The sequence below is a fragment of the Hevea brasiliensis genome, chromosome 5, assembly GCF_030052815.1.
Source record: "Hevea brasiliensis isolate MT/VB/25A 57/8 chromosome 5, ASM3005281v1, whole genome shotgun sequence".
NCBI lineage: Eukaryota > Viridiplantae > Streptophyta > Magnoliopsida > Malpighiales > Euphorbiaceae > Hevea > Hevea brasiliensis.
In genome coordinates this window covers 114,553,116-114,566,845 of record NC_079497.1, presented here as the reverse complement: position 1 = coordinate 114,566,845, position 13,730 = coordinate 114,553,116, and the positions used below count along the sequence as shown (strand labels likewise).

Here is a 13,730-nt window from a genome sequence, read left to right as displayed (position 1 = left end):
ACCCCAAATTTTTGGGATAAAGGTTTAGTTTAGTTGAGTTGAGTATAATATGAAACCTTAGCAACAGTAAGCAAATCGAAAGCATGGTAGATTCTTCGAAATATTTGATGTTTTAGATGAATTGCAATGCAATTATTTTGAATTATCAGTAAGTTATTAATTGCAGCAGTTGAATTTATGTGATTTGAATCATAAAGGACAAGAAGATAGCCGGTGTTGATGTAGAGATAAATCTACAAGTCTAAATTGTAATTTAATCATATACAAAGTGTGAAATGAATATAGCCGACTAACATCCAATTGCCATTTTCAGCCACTGAGGTATGAACAATATTATATGTGTTCCTTAAGCTACCCTACTTCAGCTGCAAAGTGGAACCTGCTCACCGTTCACACTTACCATTGCATCTATGTATAGAAATTTAGAGTATTTTTATTTATGGGATAAATGAAATTTAGAGTATTAATCATCTGTTGTGAATCTTAGTCATTAATGCAGAATGAGACTGAGTGCGTGGTGGGACCAAGGTGAGAAAGCTTTGGTGATGTGATGTGACATGGTAAAGCAATAGAGTCCAACCATCATCAACCGATAGGAGAATATCGTCCTTTCCTTTCACTTATTTGCAAGCGTTCGATGGACTCGCGAGCTTCCAGATTTAACCAAAAGCTACTCTCTGGGTCCCACATGGTCAGCCAGCCCACCACTCACACTTCACTGCACGGGCTGCCTCCATTTCCATTCCCAAAGCATCCAACACTGCGCACACACACATATATTACCGAAGCACCAACTCAAAAGAAGACTCCTTCCGTTGATCCACTCGTCAACTCTACGTGTCTCTCTCTCCAAATCACCGAATCAAAACAGATTAACAAACGCTTGCATCAGTTGTAAAAATCACTTCTTTTGCAATTTTTCTTTACTGGGTCTTCGTTTTTTGCGATATAATATCTATGTTTTTATACAAATCGCTGGACATCTAACTTTATCCCCCTCCTCTTCTACTGTACAGTGTACACAGAGCAGCTACTTTCTTTCCTTTCCTTTCCTTTCCTTTCCTTTTTCCCTTCTGATTATTTGCCAACATTCTTTATGCCCTCCTTACTCAGCTAATCACTTTCTCTATTCACACTTTAGAGATGGAGACTAAGATTCTCTTCTTCTCTTTCCTTCTCCTTCTTGCTTCCTCCTCCTCAGCACAGATGCCAGGTAACCCCCTCGCCACTCCTTCTCTGTACATGTAGATAGTTTCATATGATATTTGTGTGTATATGTCTGTATACGTGATTTCTTACTACATATTTTCTCTTCCTTCTTATTGGTTTCTTGCTTGTCTAGCTGGTGAGGTTCAAAGATACCTATTTTTTGTTGTGTCTTGTGTAATTCATTGAGGCTCAAGACATTTTGTGGATTTTTGCTGCCGCCCAGGCGGAAAATGAATTAATAATTTTTTTTTTCTCATGTCTTTGTATTGTTGATATCTGAATTGGTTTTAAGAATTAGAGGCTGCAGAACTTTCCTCATCTTTTAATGTGATTGATAAGAATGAAAGTGAAAGGAATGTTCTTTGGTTAATTTTCCTTTACGTTGCTGGTTATGGGCCGCTCAAATTTGAGAGACCTAGATCCTGAATTTTCATTCTTTTATCCAGAAACTTAAATCTTATATGACAAACACTTCCTTAATTGTATGCGAATAGAGATGCTAATCACATTTCTTAATGGATTACTTGCTAGCTACACTTTACATGGTTTCTTTTGATCCATAGAGAGGTTCAGCTTAGATTTTCTTAGAGGGCTAGATGCTTGCTGAAGCAGGATTTTGCACTGAATGAAGTCAACATACTCAAGCATGTGCTTGTTGACCTGGAATGGGAAGTGGATATTAATTATTCAGTCTTCCTTTTCTGGAATGGGAAGTCAACATATCTCTGTCACTAATCTCTTGATATTTTCTCAGTTAATTTATTTCTTTATTATTTTCAGTTTTGTCCCCCTTATCAAAAATCGGTCTGTGTGTTGTTGCCATGAATGACTAAAATATCTCATTTTAAAATCCAGCTTCTTGCCAAAGTTTTCACACAATGTTGAGAATTAATCCTTCTTCCATTATAAATAGATTGCATGAACATATCTTAACTTTTGAAACAGGTTTCGTGAGTTTGGACTGTGGGGGCAAAGAAAATTTCACTGATGAACTTGGATTGGTGTGGATTTCTGATGATAATCTTATGTATGGAGAAACAGCAGTCATATCAGTTGCAAATGAGACAAGGAAGCAATATACAACACTGAGACATTTCCCAGCAGATTCCAGGAAGTATTGTTACACTCTAGGCGTCATAAGTAGGACAAGATATCTTTTAAGGGCAACATTCTTGTATGGTAATTTTGACAACAACAATGTCTATCCCAAATTTGATGTCTCTGTTGGGGCAACTCATTGGTCCACAATTGTCATTTCTGATGCTAATACCATAGAGTCTATAGAGCTGATATTTCTGGCTTCAAGTCCCACCATCAGTGTGTGCTTATCCAATGCTACAACTGGACAGCCATTTATATCGACACTTGAGCTCCGGCAATTCAATGGTTCAATCTATTATACAGCATATGAGAACCAATTTTATCTCAGTGTTTCTGCAAGGATCAATTTTGGTGCAGATAGTGAAGATCCAGTTAGGTATGCACAAAATATCTGGTTGAAGATTCAGTTTGTTCTAATATTTTAGGTGTATGTTTATCTGAATTCTTGTTCAAATGATAGGCTGTCAATTTAAAATAGAAAAAGGGGAAACAAGGATGAGACAGATTGAGTTAATAAAAATGATTTAATACCCAGAAATACCCCTTATCCTTGTAATTTAAAAAGCTCAGCTAGAAATATGCGATAGTATTTTATTGAATCTATGTGAACCCTTCTCATTCTAATACAAACTTGCTATTAAGAGTGATGTACAAAATAAAACTATATTCTGTTATTTCAGGTATCCTGATGACCCATTTGATAGAATATGGGAATCTGACTCTGTGAAGAAAGCAAATTACCTTGTTGATGTAGCTGCTGGTACTGAGAAAGTTTCAACTGACTCGCCAATAGATGTCAGCAATAATGGAATGCCTCCTGAGAAAGTGATGCAGACTGCAGTAGTTGGTACAAATGGATTTTTAACCTATCGGATGAACTTAGATGGTTTTCCTGGTTTTGGGTGGGCTGTCACATACTTTGCAGAGATTGAAGATTTGAAGCCTAATGAGTCCAGGAAATTCAGGCTTGTACTACCTGGCCACCCTGATATGAGCAAAGCTGTTGTTAATATCCAAGAAAATGCTCAAGGAAAGTATCGTCTCTATCAACCAGGATATCCCAACATATCTCTCCCTTTTGTATTGTCTTTTAGATTTGGAAAGACTTCTGATTCTACAGAGGGACCACTCTTGAATGCCATGGAGATAAATAAGTATCTAGAGAAAAATTGTGGTTCCCCTGATGGTAAGCAGAAGTATTCTTCCTTGAGTGCATATGTTTCATATCAGCTGTGAACTGTAGCATAAAATTTGGTGTTGTGAACTGTGTTTTGAAGCGTAAGTGCTGCAACATGTGCATTTTGCATTTTTCTTTTTGCCTATGAAGTGTGAAGCATATTATTGTGCATATCTTATATAATACATTATTTTTGAACTTTTTGAATTTAATTATATTGATTGTTAATTCATGTAGGGGAAGTTATTGCTAGTGTCATTTTGCCCTATGCATCAGCAGATTGGGCACAAGAAGGTGGTGACCCATGTCTGCCAGTGCCATGGACATGGTTGCAGTGTAATTCAGATGGACGACCAAGGATAGTCAAAATGTAAAGATTTGTCCCTTTTGGGTTTTTATTTGATGCATTGGTGTATTTCTGCTTTAGTCTGATACCATGACTGGGTGAATTATACTTCACACTTAGTCTCAAAAACTTTTGTTCTTTGGCAGCTCTCTGTCTAGTAAGAATTTGACGGGTAATATTCCTTCAGACTTGCCAAAGTTGAATGGCTTAGTTGAACTGTGAGTTCGGACTTCCATCTGCTTTTACTCAATCTTGGCATATACTTTAATCTTCTTGGAGTAATGGTCTCATTGTATCATTGTTATCCGCTTGTCTTATGTTCACAGATGGCTTGATAGGAATTCACTAACTGGTCCAATACCTGATTTTACTGGATGCAGAGACTTGGAGATCATGTAAATTTTAGATGACTTACTCTCTTAATATGGCATTTAATGTTGGTTTTTATAAACTTTCTCAAAAAAATAAAAATGTTGGCTTTTTATCAAGATATAAAACTAACCAAGATCCTTTTCTGGTATAGCCATCTTGAGAACAATCAGTTAACGGGTGAGCTTCCTTCCTCGTTATTGAACCTACCAAATTTAAGGGAACTGTAAGTTATCGGAACTTAGATATCAGTTATTATTATTGATTATGAGGACATTGCAAAATCTACCAATGGGGATTCAGAATTTAGTTTTGATCTTGACATATTAATACAAAATTATTAGGAGTCAAAGTTACAATTGATCATTAAAGGTTGTATTTGTTGTATTTTCTTATATGTAATTTGGTTCTCTTATAATTTAATTATGAATGGACAATTTTCATGTTGCTTTTGAGTGCAAGATCTTTTATACTCGATACTTATCTAAATGATTTCTAAATGCTTGACACATTTGATAATTGCAGGTATGTGCAAAATAATTTGTTATCCGGAACAGTACCATCAGGTCTTCACAATAATAACTTAGTTTTGAAGTGAGTTCCATTTTTAATAATTAGCTATAAAATGTTTCACCATGTTAAAAATTTTATGGCAATCATTAACATGTTTACAACTACAAACCTTCTATCATTGTATTTTGGGAATTGCTGTTTATCAGTTTATAAATTATTCCACTGTTCTGTTTTTTTATTAGAAAATTCATACCAGCTGGTGTTATGAAACATGACCAAATTTTTTCCATTAAATATGTAACAATAGAATGATTGTGCTGGGCAAAAGTATCTAGTGACTCCTGGCAAAAAGGGCCAAACTAAATAATCTTTCTCTTCAATCTGTACATGGACATTTTTTAAGACTATGATGAAGTATGTGAACATATATTATTTCAGAGAAGCTCTGTATAAGATGTGTACTCCCTCTCTTAACTATAATGGTTATAAAAGGCTTTACATCATAATTCTATGGATGTACAAGTATGTGGCAAGGGGCAACAATGCATTTAACCCCAATTACACATGATTTAATCATTGTGCTGGTGTATTTAATTGGGGTTCCTGAGTTGCAATGCGTTAAGTCAACATAGAGCACTAGTTGGGCTTAATAAAATTTGTCACAGTTCATTGGTGCAAAGCCACATCTGTACCAAATCCCAAACGGACCAGATGTGGAACTCTGTACATGCTAATCTTCACACAATAACATTTTCAATCACATTATTAGTGTACCACGGCTTCCATGTGGGTCTAAAGAGGAGTGTTTAAATTTACTTTCTTGTTTAACTGCAGCTACTCTGGAAACCTTAATCTTCATGAAGGAGGCCGAAGAGGAAAGCAAATTGTTATTATTATTGGTTCATCAGTTGGAGCTGCCATTCTGTTCATAGCTACAATAGCATCCTGTTTAGTTATACACAGAGGAAAGAAAAGTTCTGATCAAGGTGTGCATGCTTGATATTTAATTATTTTTCAGTTTCATGTCTATATTCAATCCTGCATCTCATTGACAAATACATGCTTAATTTTTCTTAATTTGTTTCAGAACAACTCAGGGTTTCCCCACGTGCTCAAGGGCTAGTTTCTACCTTGAATGATACTCCAGCAGAAGGTGCATATTGCTTTACATTTTCTGAGATTGAAGATGCTACAAAAACGTTTGAGAAGAAAATAGGTTCTGGAGGTTTTGGAGTTGTATACTATGGGAAAATGAAAGATGGAAAAGAAATTGCAGTCAAAGTTCTTACTAGTAATTCCTACCAAGGGAAGCGAGAATTTTCAAATGAGGTAACTTTCCACTGTATTGAACTTAGCTCAATAATAATTTTTTTTGTCAGTATAGAGACTCCAAGTCTACATTCAGGTACCATGTTTGGACTCATATTTATAGTTGTTGACGGTTTGTGCAATCATTTTGTAATAATATTAAAACATAATAAGAAAAGAAGGTTAATGGTCAGAATTGTTTAACGTTTGACCTTTAAGGAAATAGAAACATTAGGTACTTTACAAAAAACATAAGGGGAATATTCTCATACTATAGTTCATAAAGGACTTACATGGTCAGTCTCAGGTTTCATAGTTTTACCTTTGTCTGAAGTTCCTTTAACTCAATGGAATCTGCAAGGTGCAAGTTTTCCAATAAAATGATGACTCTTCTTTTTCCAAATTAAGGTTCCAACAGACAAATTTGGCCATTAGAGGCTCTAATTACCTGGAGTTGTCTTAGAGAACTCAATACAAATACATTAGAGATCATGCAAATATGTAAGAACTTGTGCTAAGGGTGGACTCTTTATATCTTTAGTAAATTCTGGACATCAATTTTGCAACTTGATGAAGGCATATTGATAAACCCCTGCACTTTTCCTGATTTTTGAAGTGATTGGTCAAGAAAATGGATAGGCCTGTTAATTGGTTGCCTGAGATTGGATGATGGACTGTAAGACTGGTATTAATACTGGTTCTTATGAGACCACCGGTGATAGCAATAGTTTGCCATAATAGTTTACTCAGTAAATCATGCTAATTGTTACATTGAGTTGCATGTTTTAATTAACTAAACTGATCTATACTTTCATTCAACATAGGTGACTCTTCTTTCAAGGATACATCATAGAAACTTGGTACAGTTTCATGGGTTTTGCCAAGAAGAAGGGAGAAGTATGCTTGTTTATGAGTTCATGCACAATGGAACGCTCAAGGAACATCTCTATGGTAATTTCAGGTTTTTTAAATAGAACCAAAATTAATTTTGATACTCATCTGCTTACAAACTTTGATAGGTCCATTAACACGTGGAAGAAGTATTAATTGGATCAAGCGCCTTGAGATTGCTGAAGACGCTGCCAAAGGTTTATAAGCTATTTTTTCCCCTTGTATTTATTGTACCATTGTCTTCTTTGACAAGGAATGGCAGTGTTCTTTGCTAAGCTGAAGTCTAGTTTTTTATAATAAAATTGTTGTTTAATTGATCTTGTTTTCCTTGTGTGCCTATTCAGGAATTGAATATCTCCACACAGGCTGTGTTCCTGCCATTATACATAGAGATTTAAAGACCAGTAATATTCTTCTTGACAAACACATGAGAGCAAAGGTTTCTGATTTTGGTCTTTCAAAACTAGCAGTAGATGGAGCTTCACATGTCTCAAGCATAGTTAGGGGCACAGTAGGGTATTTGGATCCAGAGTAAGTACTTTTTCTACTCTTTTTTCCCCACATCAACTTAAGCATCATGTGGTGAGTTGATAACCTATTGCTTGTGTTAGCAGATAACTTTTGAAAACTTTTAATGATTTGCAGTGCTAAGTGGCCTTAAAATTAATTATTTACTTATGGCAGACAGATGAACAAATGGGACATGTGATAGTTGTCAAATTATGAGCCATAATTTTCTTTTCTTCCTGTGTGCTTGTGCACATGTGTGTATGGTCATTAACAAGCCACATATCTTGTTTGTTTTAGAAAGGTTTTTGTTTGGTAAAATAATTGAGGACCTTTGTAAAAGATGTGTCAAGTCCGTGAATTCTAATAATTGTGCTGACAATATTGGTATTTTCTCCCATTTTGCTTTATAAAAGTGATTTCTGAATGGTGATGACAGATTGTATAGGACATTGCACTAATAATTTTGCTTCTCATGCACACAGGTATTATATTTCTCAGCAGTTAACGGACAAGAGTGATGTTTATAGTTTTGGTGTCATTCTCCTGGAGCTGATGTCTGGTCAAGAAGCCATATCAAATGAAAGCTTTGGTGTTAATTGCCGAAATATTGTTCAATGGGTAAGTTGGTGAGTTATGTAAGGATGCAAGGCTAGTATGTTGCTGAATTGCCGTAATTGACAATTTTCTGAACTCCTAACTGTTAAATTAAGTTCCTGGAAAGTGCAATAGCATGTGAACGGCTGAATGCTTACGGGGAGTTAATTTCTGTAATGTCTTCTACTTTGGCAGGCAAAGTTTCACATTGAAAGCGGGGATATCCAAGGAATTATTGATCCCTCACTACATGATGAGTATGATATACAGTCTATGTGGAAGATAGCAGAGAAGGCTTTGATGTGTGTCCAGCCTCATGGACACATGAGGCCATCAATTTCAGAAGTTCTCAAGGAGATCCAAGATGCTATCCTAATTGAAAGGGAAGCTGTGGCAGTGAGAGAAGGTAACTCAGATGACATGTCAAGGAATTCTGTTCGGTCTTCACTCAACTTGGGTTCCTTGGAATTTGGTGGCACTGAAAATTACTTATCCCTTGATGCGACAGTTGCACAGCCAACAGCTAGATAGTTTCTTGTTCATGCACAGGTACTGATTCAGCTTCAGGTGGAAAAAAAGTAAATTTTTGGGTCCATGTAGTCATATTCTTTGTTCTAGGATTACAATGGTGGATTTGCTATATCATGCTGGGAAAATTAAGAGAACATGTTAATTTTTTGAGCTTGCAAATTATGTGTTCCTTTTTTGATTGTAAATTTTTTGCTCCTAGTAAAGTTATGTTATTTCAGCAGGGAATTGATGAAAAAATGAATCCATTTTGGGTGATCAAACACCCATCAATGTTAAGAAAGACAATGAAATCTCAGTCACAGGATTTGATTTTTGATGCTGTTGGATTGTTGCAAAATTAGCCAAGCACGGAAAATAGATGAAACATGATGGAAGCAATGGCAAGGTTTATCACATAAGACCACCACAAAATTAAAACAATTCAGTCAATTTGTACAGGGAAAATGTTTCCAGGATAGTAACATACATCTTTATATATATTAATTATATAATATTAAAAATTAGTTTTAAATTAAATTTAATAGGTATTAGTTTCAAAAATTTTAAAATAATTAAACAATTTTTAAAAATAATATCTAAAATAATGTTTCTCCAAAACTTGGATATTCCTTGATACTGGCCAGGTTCTGGCAGATAAAACGACGTAGTTAAAATTGACATTACAAAGACAAAAACACGAAATCTCCCGAGACCACGTGGTCAAATAGGATCGAAGAACCTAATGCAGAACAGAAATCGCAGGGAATAATAATAATAATAATAATAAGAGAGAGAGAGAGAGAGCAGAATCAAAACCAACGGTGTTGATAAATTTCATGATCTGATCAGAGTCGTCTCCTATCTCCTCTCCTCTCCAGCGTCCGATCCCTTCTCTTTCCTCTTTCACCTCCCTATCCAATCCTTATTATTCTCTGGCGCCCTTTTCCAAAGCTCTCCTAGGTAAATCATACTATCCCTCTTCATACACCCGCACTTTCTCTCTTTCTCTCCTTTTCTTGCTCTCTCCCTTTGCTGTTTCTCTAATCTCTTCATTAACGATGGTTTTCGGTGATTGCTGTTGTCAGCTAGGGTCTGAGGATGGCGGAGGAGGCACCACCGGCGAGCCCAGGCGGAGGCAGCCGCGAGAGTGGTGAGCATAGCCCCCGCTCCAACTCCAACTCTAATGTCCGTGGGCAAGATAGGTATCTTCCTATTGCTAACATTAGCCGGATCATGAAGAAGGCGATTCCTGCCAATGGTAAGATCGCCAAGGATGCCAAGGAGACCGTTCAGGAATGCGTCTCTGAGTTCATCAGCTTCATTACCAGCGAGTACCTTTTTTTTTTTTTTTTTTTTTTTTTACAGTTCAGTTCCGCTTGTTAGTGAAATTGTATTTAGTTTTGGTCAATTTTGGAGATTTGATGGTTGATTAATTTGTAGGGCGGGTGATAAGTGCCAGAGGGAGAAAAGAAAGACGCTCAATGGTGATGATTTACTGTGGGCCATGTCGACGTTAGGGTTTGAGGATTACATCGATCCGCTTAAGATTTACTTGACTCGATACAGAGAGGTCAACTTGAACTTCACTCTCTCTCTTTTCACCTATTTGAATGACTCTGGCAGCACATTTTTGTGGTTTTAGTTTATAATAACATGAAAATGGTCGTACCAAAGTAGTTTTGGGATTCTGTTTTCATTTGTTGTTTATTTGATACGGGCTATTGATTTCTGAATCTGATTTGTCTTGTTTAATTCCCCAACAATGAAATTATTATAAAAGATTTTAGGTACTAATTGTTTTATTTTTCTTGTTATTTTATTGGCTGAACGGATGATGCAGATGGAGGTATGTTGATATTCTTTTCCATATAAATACAAATTCTTTCTTTCTTTTCAAAATTGATTTTTTCTTTTTTGTAAAATTTGATTTTTGAACACTGGGATCTGTAAATTGTGGTGTTTGACGGGGTGACACCAAGGGATCAGCAAAGGGCGGTGAAACGTCATTTAAAAAGGACTTTCAACCGAATCCAAATGTCCAGGTGAAATGAAGCTCTATTTCATGGAGTTTCTTCTTTTTCTCATTTTTGTCAATACTTGGTTTTTTTATACAGTCAAGTTCATATGCAAGACATATCATCTTATGTGAGGACATTTGGCCTATGAACCTTGCAGATTTCTCATCAAGGATCTTTCTCACAAGGTGTCAATTATGCAAATTCTCAAGTAATCTCTCTCTCTCTCTCTCTCTCTCCCTCTCTCTCTCTCTCATGCTTAGTTCTGCTATTAATTTTAGAAGGTTATAGGCCATAGTGTGTAGCATAGCATACATTCACCATAGGTCGTTGTACCATGCATGATTACTTTTTCTCTTTTTCATTTGAATACCAGTTACCTCTAGTCGGAACATCATGTTGGAACCTGGTTTGCAGTTAAGCATATGCATTGAGTAGTGACCAGGTGGTAAAACTTTTCAATTAGCTGGTTTGGTTTAAATTTTCATTGGCAAATTATGAGATCATTCATCAATAGATGTTGCTTTCCATATTGGCATAAACATTGCAAGCCTATAGCAATGCAAGAATAATGAAACTTGAAATAATATTGTTTCTGTAAGTAAGAGATCGAAAAGCAGGTTCACAAAGACCATCAATATCTATTGGAGGATAGCAACACACAATAATGTATGCTGATTTTTTTTATCATAATAATATATGCTGAAGTTGATTGAGTTATTGCATCTTAAATTTTTCATGCACAAGTCAAACTACTTTAAAGTGTGAGGAAACATAACATGACTGAAAATGCCTGAAGCTTAGCCAGCATAGAAATTTGTTGGAGTTCATTGACAAGTTATATAATTTTAGTTTTGTATCAAGTAATTATACAGTGTTGAAACTACTACACCTCTTTTTCTTGATTGTCCTTAGGGAATTATTTATGGTGTAGTTTCTTTCAATTTTTACCTTCTCTCTGCCCTGCTGCATTCATGCTTTGATTAATTCTCCTTATAATGTACAGCAATTGGTTCATGAAACTAATAGAGTTCTTGCTGGATGTTGAATTGCTTTGGGTATTCTGGCTCTAATATTACATATTCTGGACTCTTGAAATATTTGTAGTCGCAGGTCCAGCATATGATGGTTCCTATGCAAGGCACCGAGTAAACATATACTCTTCTTCAACCAGTGCCATAATTTAGAGACCTATTTAATAACTCGCTAACATTATGGATGGTTTTGGTTCTCTTGTTGTGTCTAGAGTTATTTTATGGTGATGTTTATATAATTAGGGTACCTTTTGCAGTAGGATGACTGTTTAAGAAACACTGTAAATCCCGAGAATATTATTTTCGTACTATATTGTGGACTCGATACTTGTCAAGCATCTTTTATTGCATTATGAATTGATTATCAAGCTCAAAATGCATTTACTTGTGTACTCCTCCTTTTCCCCCTTTTTCATATGATGTTTGTCAAAGCAAGAATGATTTAGCAGAGAGAATGTTTTATCAATCAAAATGCGTTATCCTCTGCATATTAATGTTGTTTTTTTGCCATGATTGGTATAATGGTCACATGCAAGCGCTTGATCTTAGGTTAGGGAACTAGTAGTGTTTTCATTGTTACATTGGTTGCAGCCCCAGGAGGCTTGTCAATAAAATAAGTGAGCCAGACTAATGGTTGCGTTTGCGTGCTTCTATTGTGTACCAACCACCAATCCTATTGTTTCCTTCCTTTCTACGTTAGACCATAGACGACTTTAGAATGCTTGGTCTATTGGGTTGCTGTTCACCTTCAATAAAGCATGATATAGCCAATGAGAACAGTGCCCATGGACCCATCTGCTTTTTCATTCAACCATTTCCTGCCTTCCATTCCACCATTCGATTTCCTATTTCTCCTCTCATTTATTATACGACTGCACATGCTGCAAAAGCAAAAGTCTGCCCCATTTTAAGCTGAGAAAGACCTTATTGTTGGGTTCACAGCCCTACCATGAGAGACTTGGAATGCTTCTGTAATTGCACCCAACTGTTATTCAGTATACCTAAAATATTATATTTCTGCATTTTAAGATAATGAATGCCTATCAGAAAAGACGAACCAAATAAAAATTTTCCATGATAGGTTGGAAAAATAGTGCTTTAATGGAACCTACTTCAAGAAGTGAAACTTTTACAATTCGTGTAATTCTGCGGAGGGAAAATTTAAGGGAAAATGACATAACATCAGCCTGTGAATGATTATAATTTTGCAATTAGAGTTGATTGGGAATGGCCACATGATGCATTCTCATTTGGCTGTAAAATTTCTGTTTTAAAATAAAATGAGAATCAATGGTTTTGAACCAAAACATGTAAGTGTTTGATGAGGTGAGAATCTAACCTAAAGCACAATATCAAGAAACCAGCCATTGAAAAGAAAGAAGACTGCCAGAAAGAAAAGCAAAAAAAGATCCGCACATTTGATGATGATCAGCAATTGCAATAAAGCTTAGAAGGTTGTCACACGTCACACATTAACCTTAATTGGCAACCCAATTGATAATATAAATTATGCTAGTGATTGTATTTAGGGATGTTTTCTTATTCATCCCAGTTGCATAATTAAGTGTAATGGCACCTCTTGACATATATTGGTTTCTTGAAAGACTTAAAAGATTTTTTTTTTTTAAATATCACTTTAAATTTTATTAAAAATATTATTTAATTATTCTAAAATTATTATAACTAAAATATTTTAAAAATTTTAACTTTAAATTAATTTTTAGACTCAATTTGTTTTAAAAAAATATAACTTATACATGAAAAAATATTTTTTATAAAAAATATTTTTTATTATTTAATTATAATATTAAATTAATTATATATGTTTATATTATACATGTATAAATATTTTCATATTTCAATAAAATTATCAAAATTTAAAAAAGAAGAAATGATTTTTTTTGTTTAAATAACTTAATTTTTTTAATTAAAAAAAATATTTTTTTAAACAAATGAAGCCTTAATATTTTTTCTTTTGTTCTAATAATAATCTCAATAAACTCATTCTACATTAAATGGTTTCTTTGATTCCGCTCTCATGGCCAGTTGTTAACGGTTTACGGTTAACAAATGACGGTTAGGCAGCAGCCAACAACTAGCGGCTAGCGATTTACAAACAATTGTTATAATTAATTATAAAATTTCAGTACAAT

The 13,730-nt window shown here is 35.1% G+C and overlaps 2 protein-coding genes across 11 annotated transcripts; both read left to right on the top strand.

The window, feature by feature from the left end:
* Positions 1–766: 766 nt before the first annotated feature.
* LOC110633848 (probable LRR receptor-like serine/threonine-protein kinase At1g67720) lies at positions 767–8,863 on the top strand. The gene is made up of 15 exons (XM_058147531.1): positions 767–1,213; positions 2,155–2,686; positions 2,991–3,496; positions 3,725–3,857; positions 3,980–4,051; positions 4,160–4,228; positions 4,357–4,428; positions 4,728–4,796; positions 5,550–5,701; positions 5,803–6,044; positions 6,848–6,974; positions 7,043–7,111; positions 7,259–7,445; positions 7,907–8,042; positions 8,214–8,863. Exons 1-15 carry the CDS (start codon positions 1,144–1,146, stop codon positions 8,547–8,549), a joined length of 2,772 nt encoding a protein of 923 aa, XP_058003514.1. The 5' UTR covers positions 767–1,143; the 3' UTR covers positions 8,550–8,863.
* A 406-nt stretch (positions 8,864–9,269) lies between these two features.
* Positions 9,270–11,969, top strand: LOC110633855 (nuclear transcription factor Y subunit B). Of its 10 annotated transcripts, none has more exons than XM_058147539.1 (7): positions 9,302–9,488; positions 9,614–9,859; positions 9,969–10,374; positions 10,508–10,570; positions 10,704–10,754; positions 10,920–10,988; positions 11,657–11,969. In XM_058147539.1, the coding sequence occupies exons 2-3, from the start codon at positions 9,627–9,629 to the stop codon at positions 10,168–10,170; spliced, it is 435 nt and encodes a 144-aa protein (XP_058003522.1). In that variant the 5' UTR covers positions 9,302–9,488; positions 9,614–9,626; the 3' UTR covers positions 10,171–10,374; positions 10,508–10,570; positions 10,704–10,754; positions 10,920–10,988; positions 11,657–11,969. The 10 variants fall into 10 exon arrangements, with proteins under 10 accessions (XP_058003524.1, XP_058003522.1, XP_058003521.1 ...); XM_058147540.1 differs by having other exon boundaries at positions 9,304–9,488; positions 9,969–10,098; positions 10,369–10,570; XM_058147538.1 differs by lacking the exon at positions 10,920–10,988.
* Positions 11,970–13,730: the final 1,761 nt, after the last annotated feature.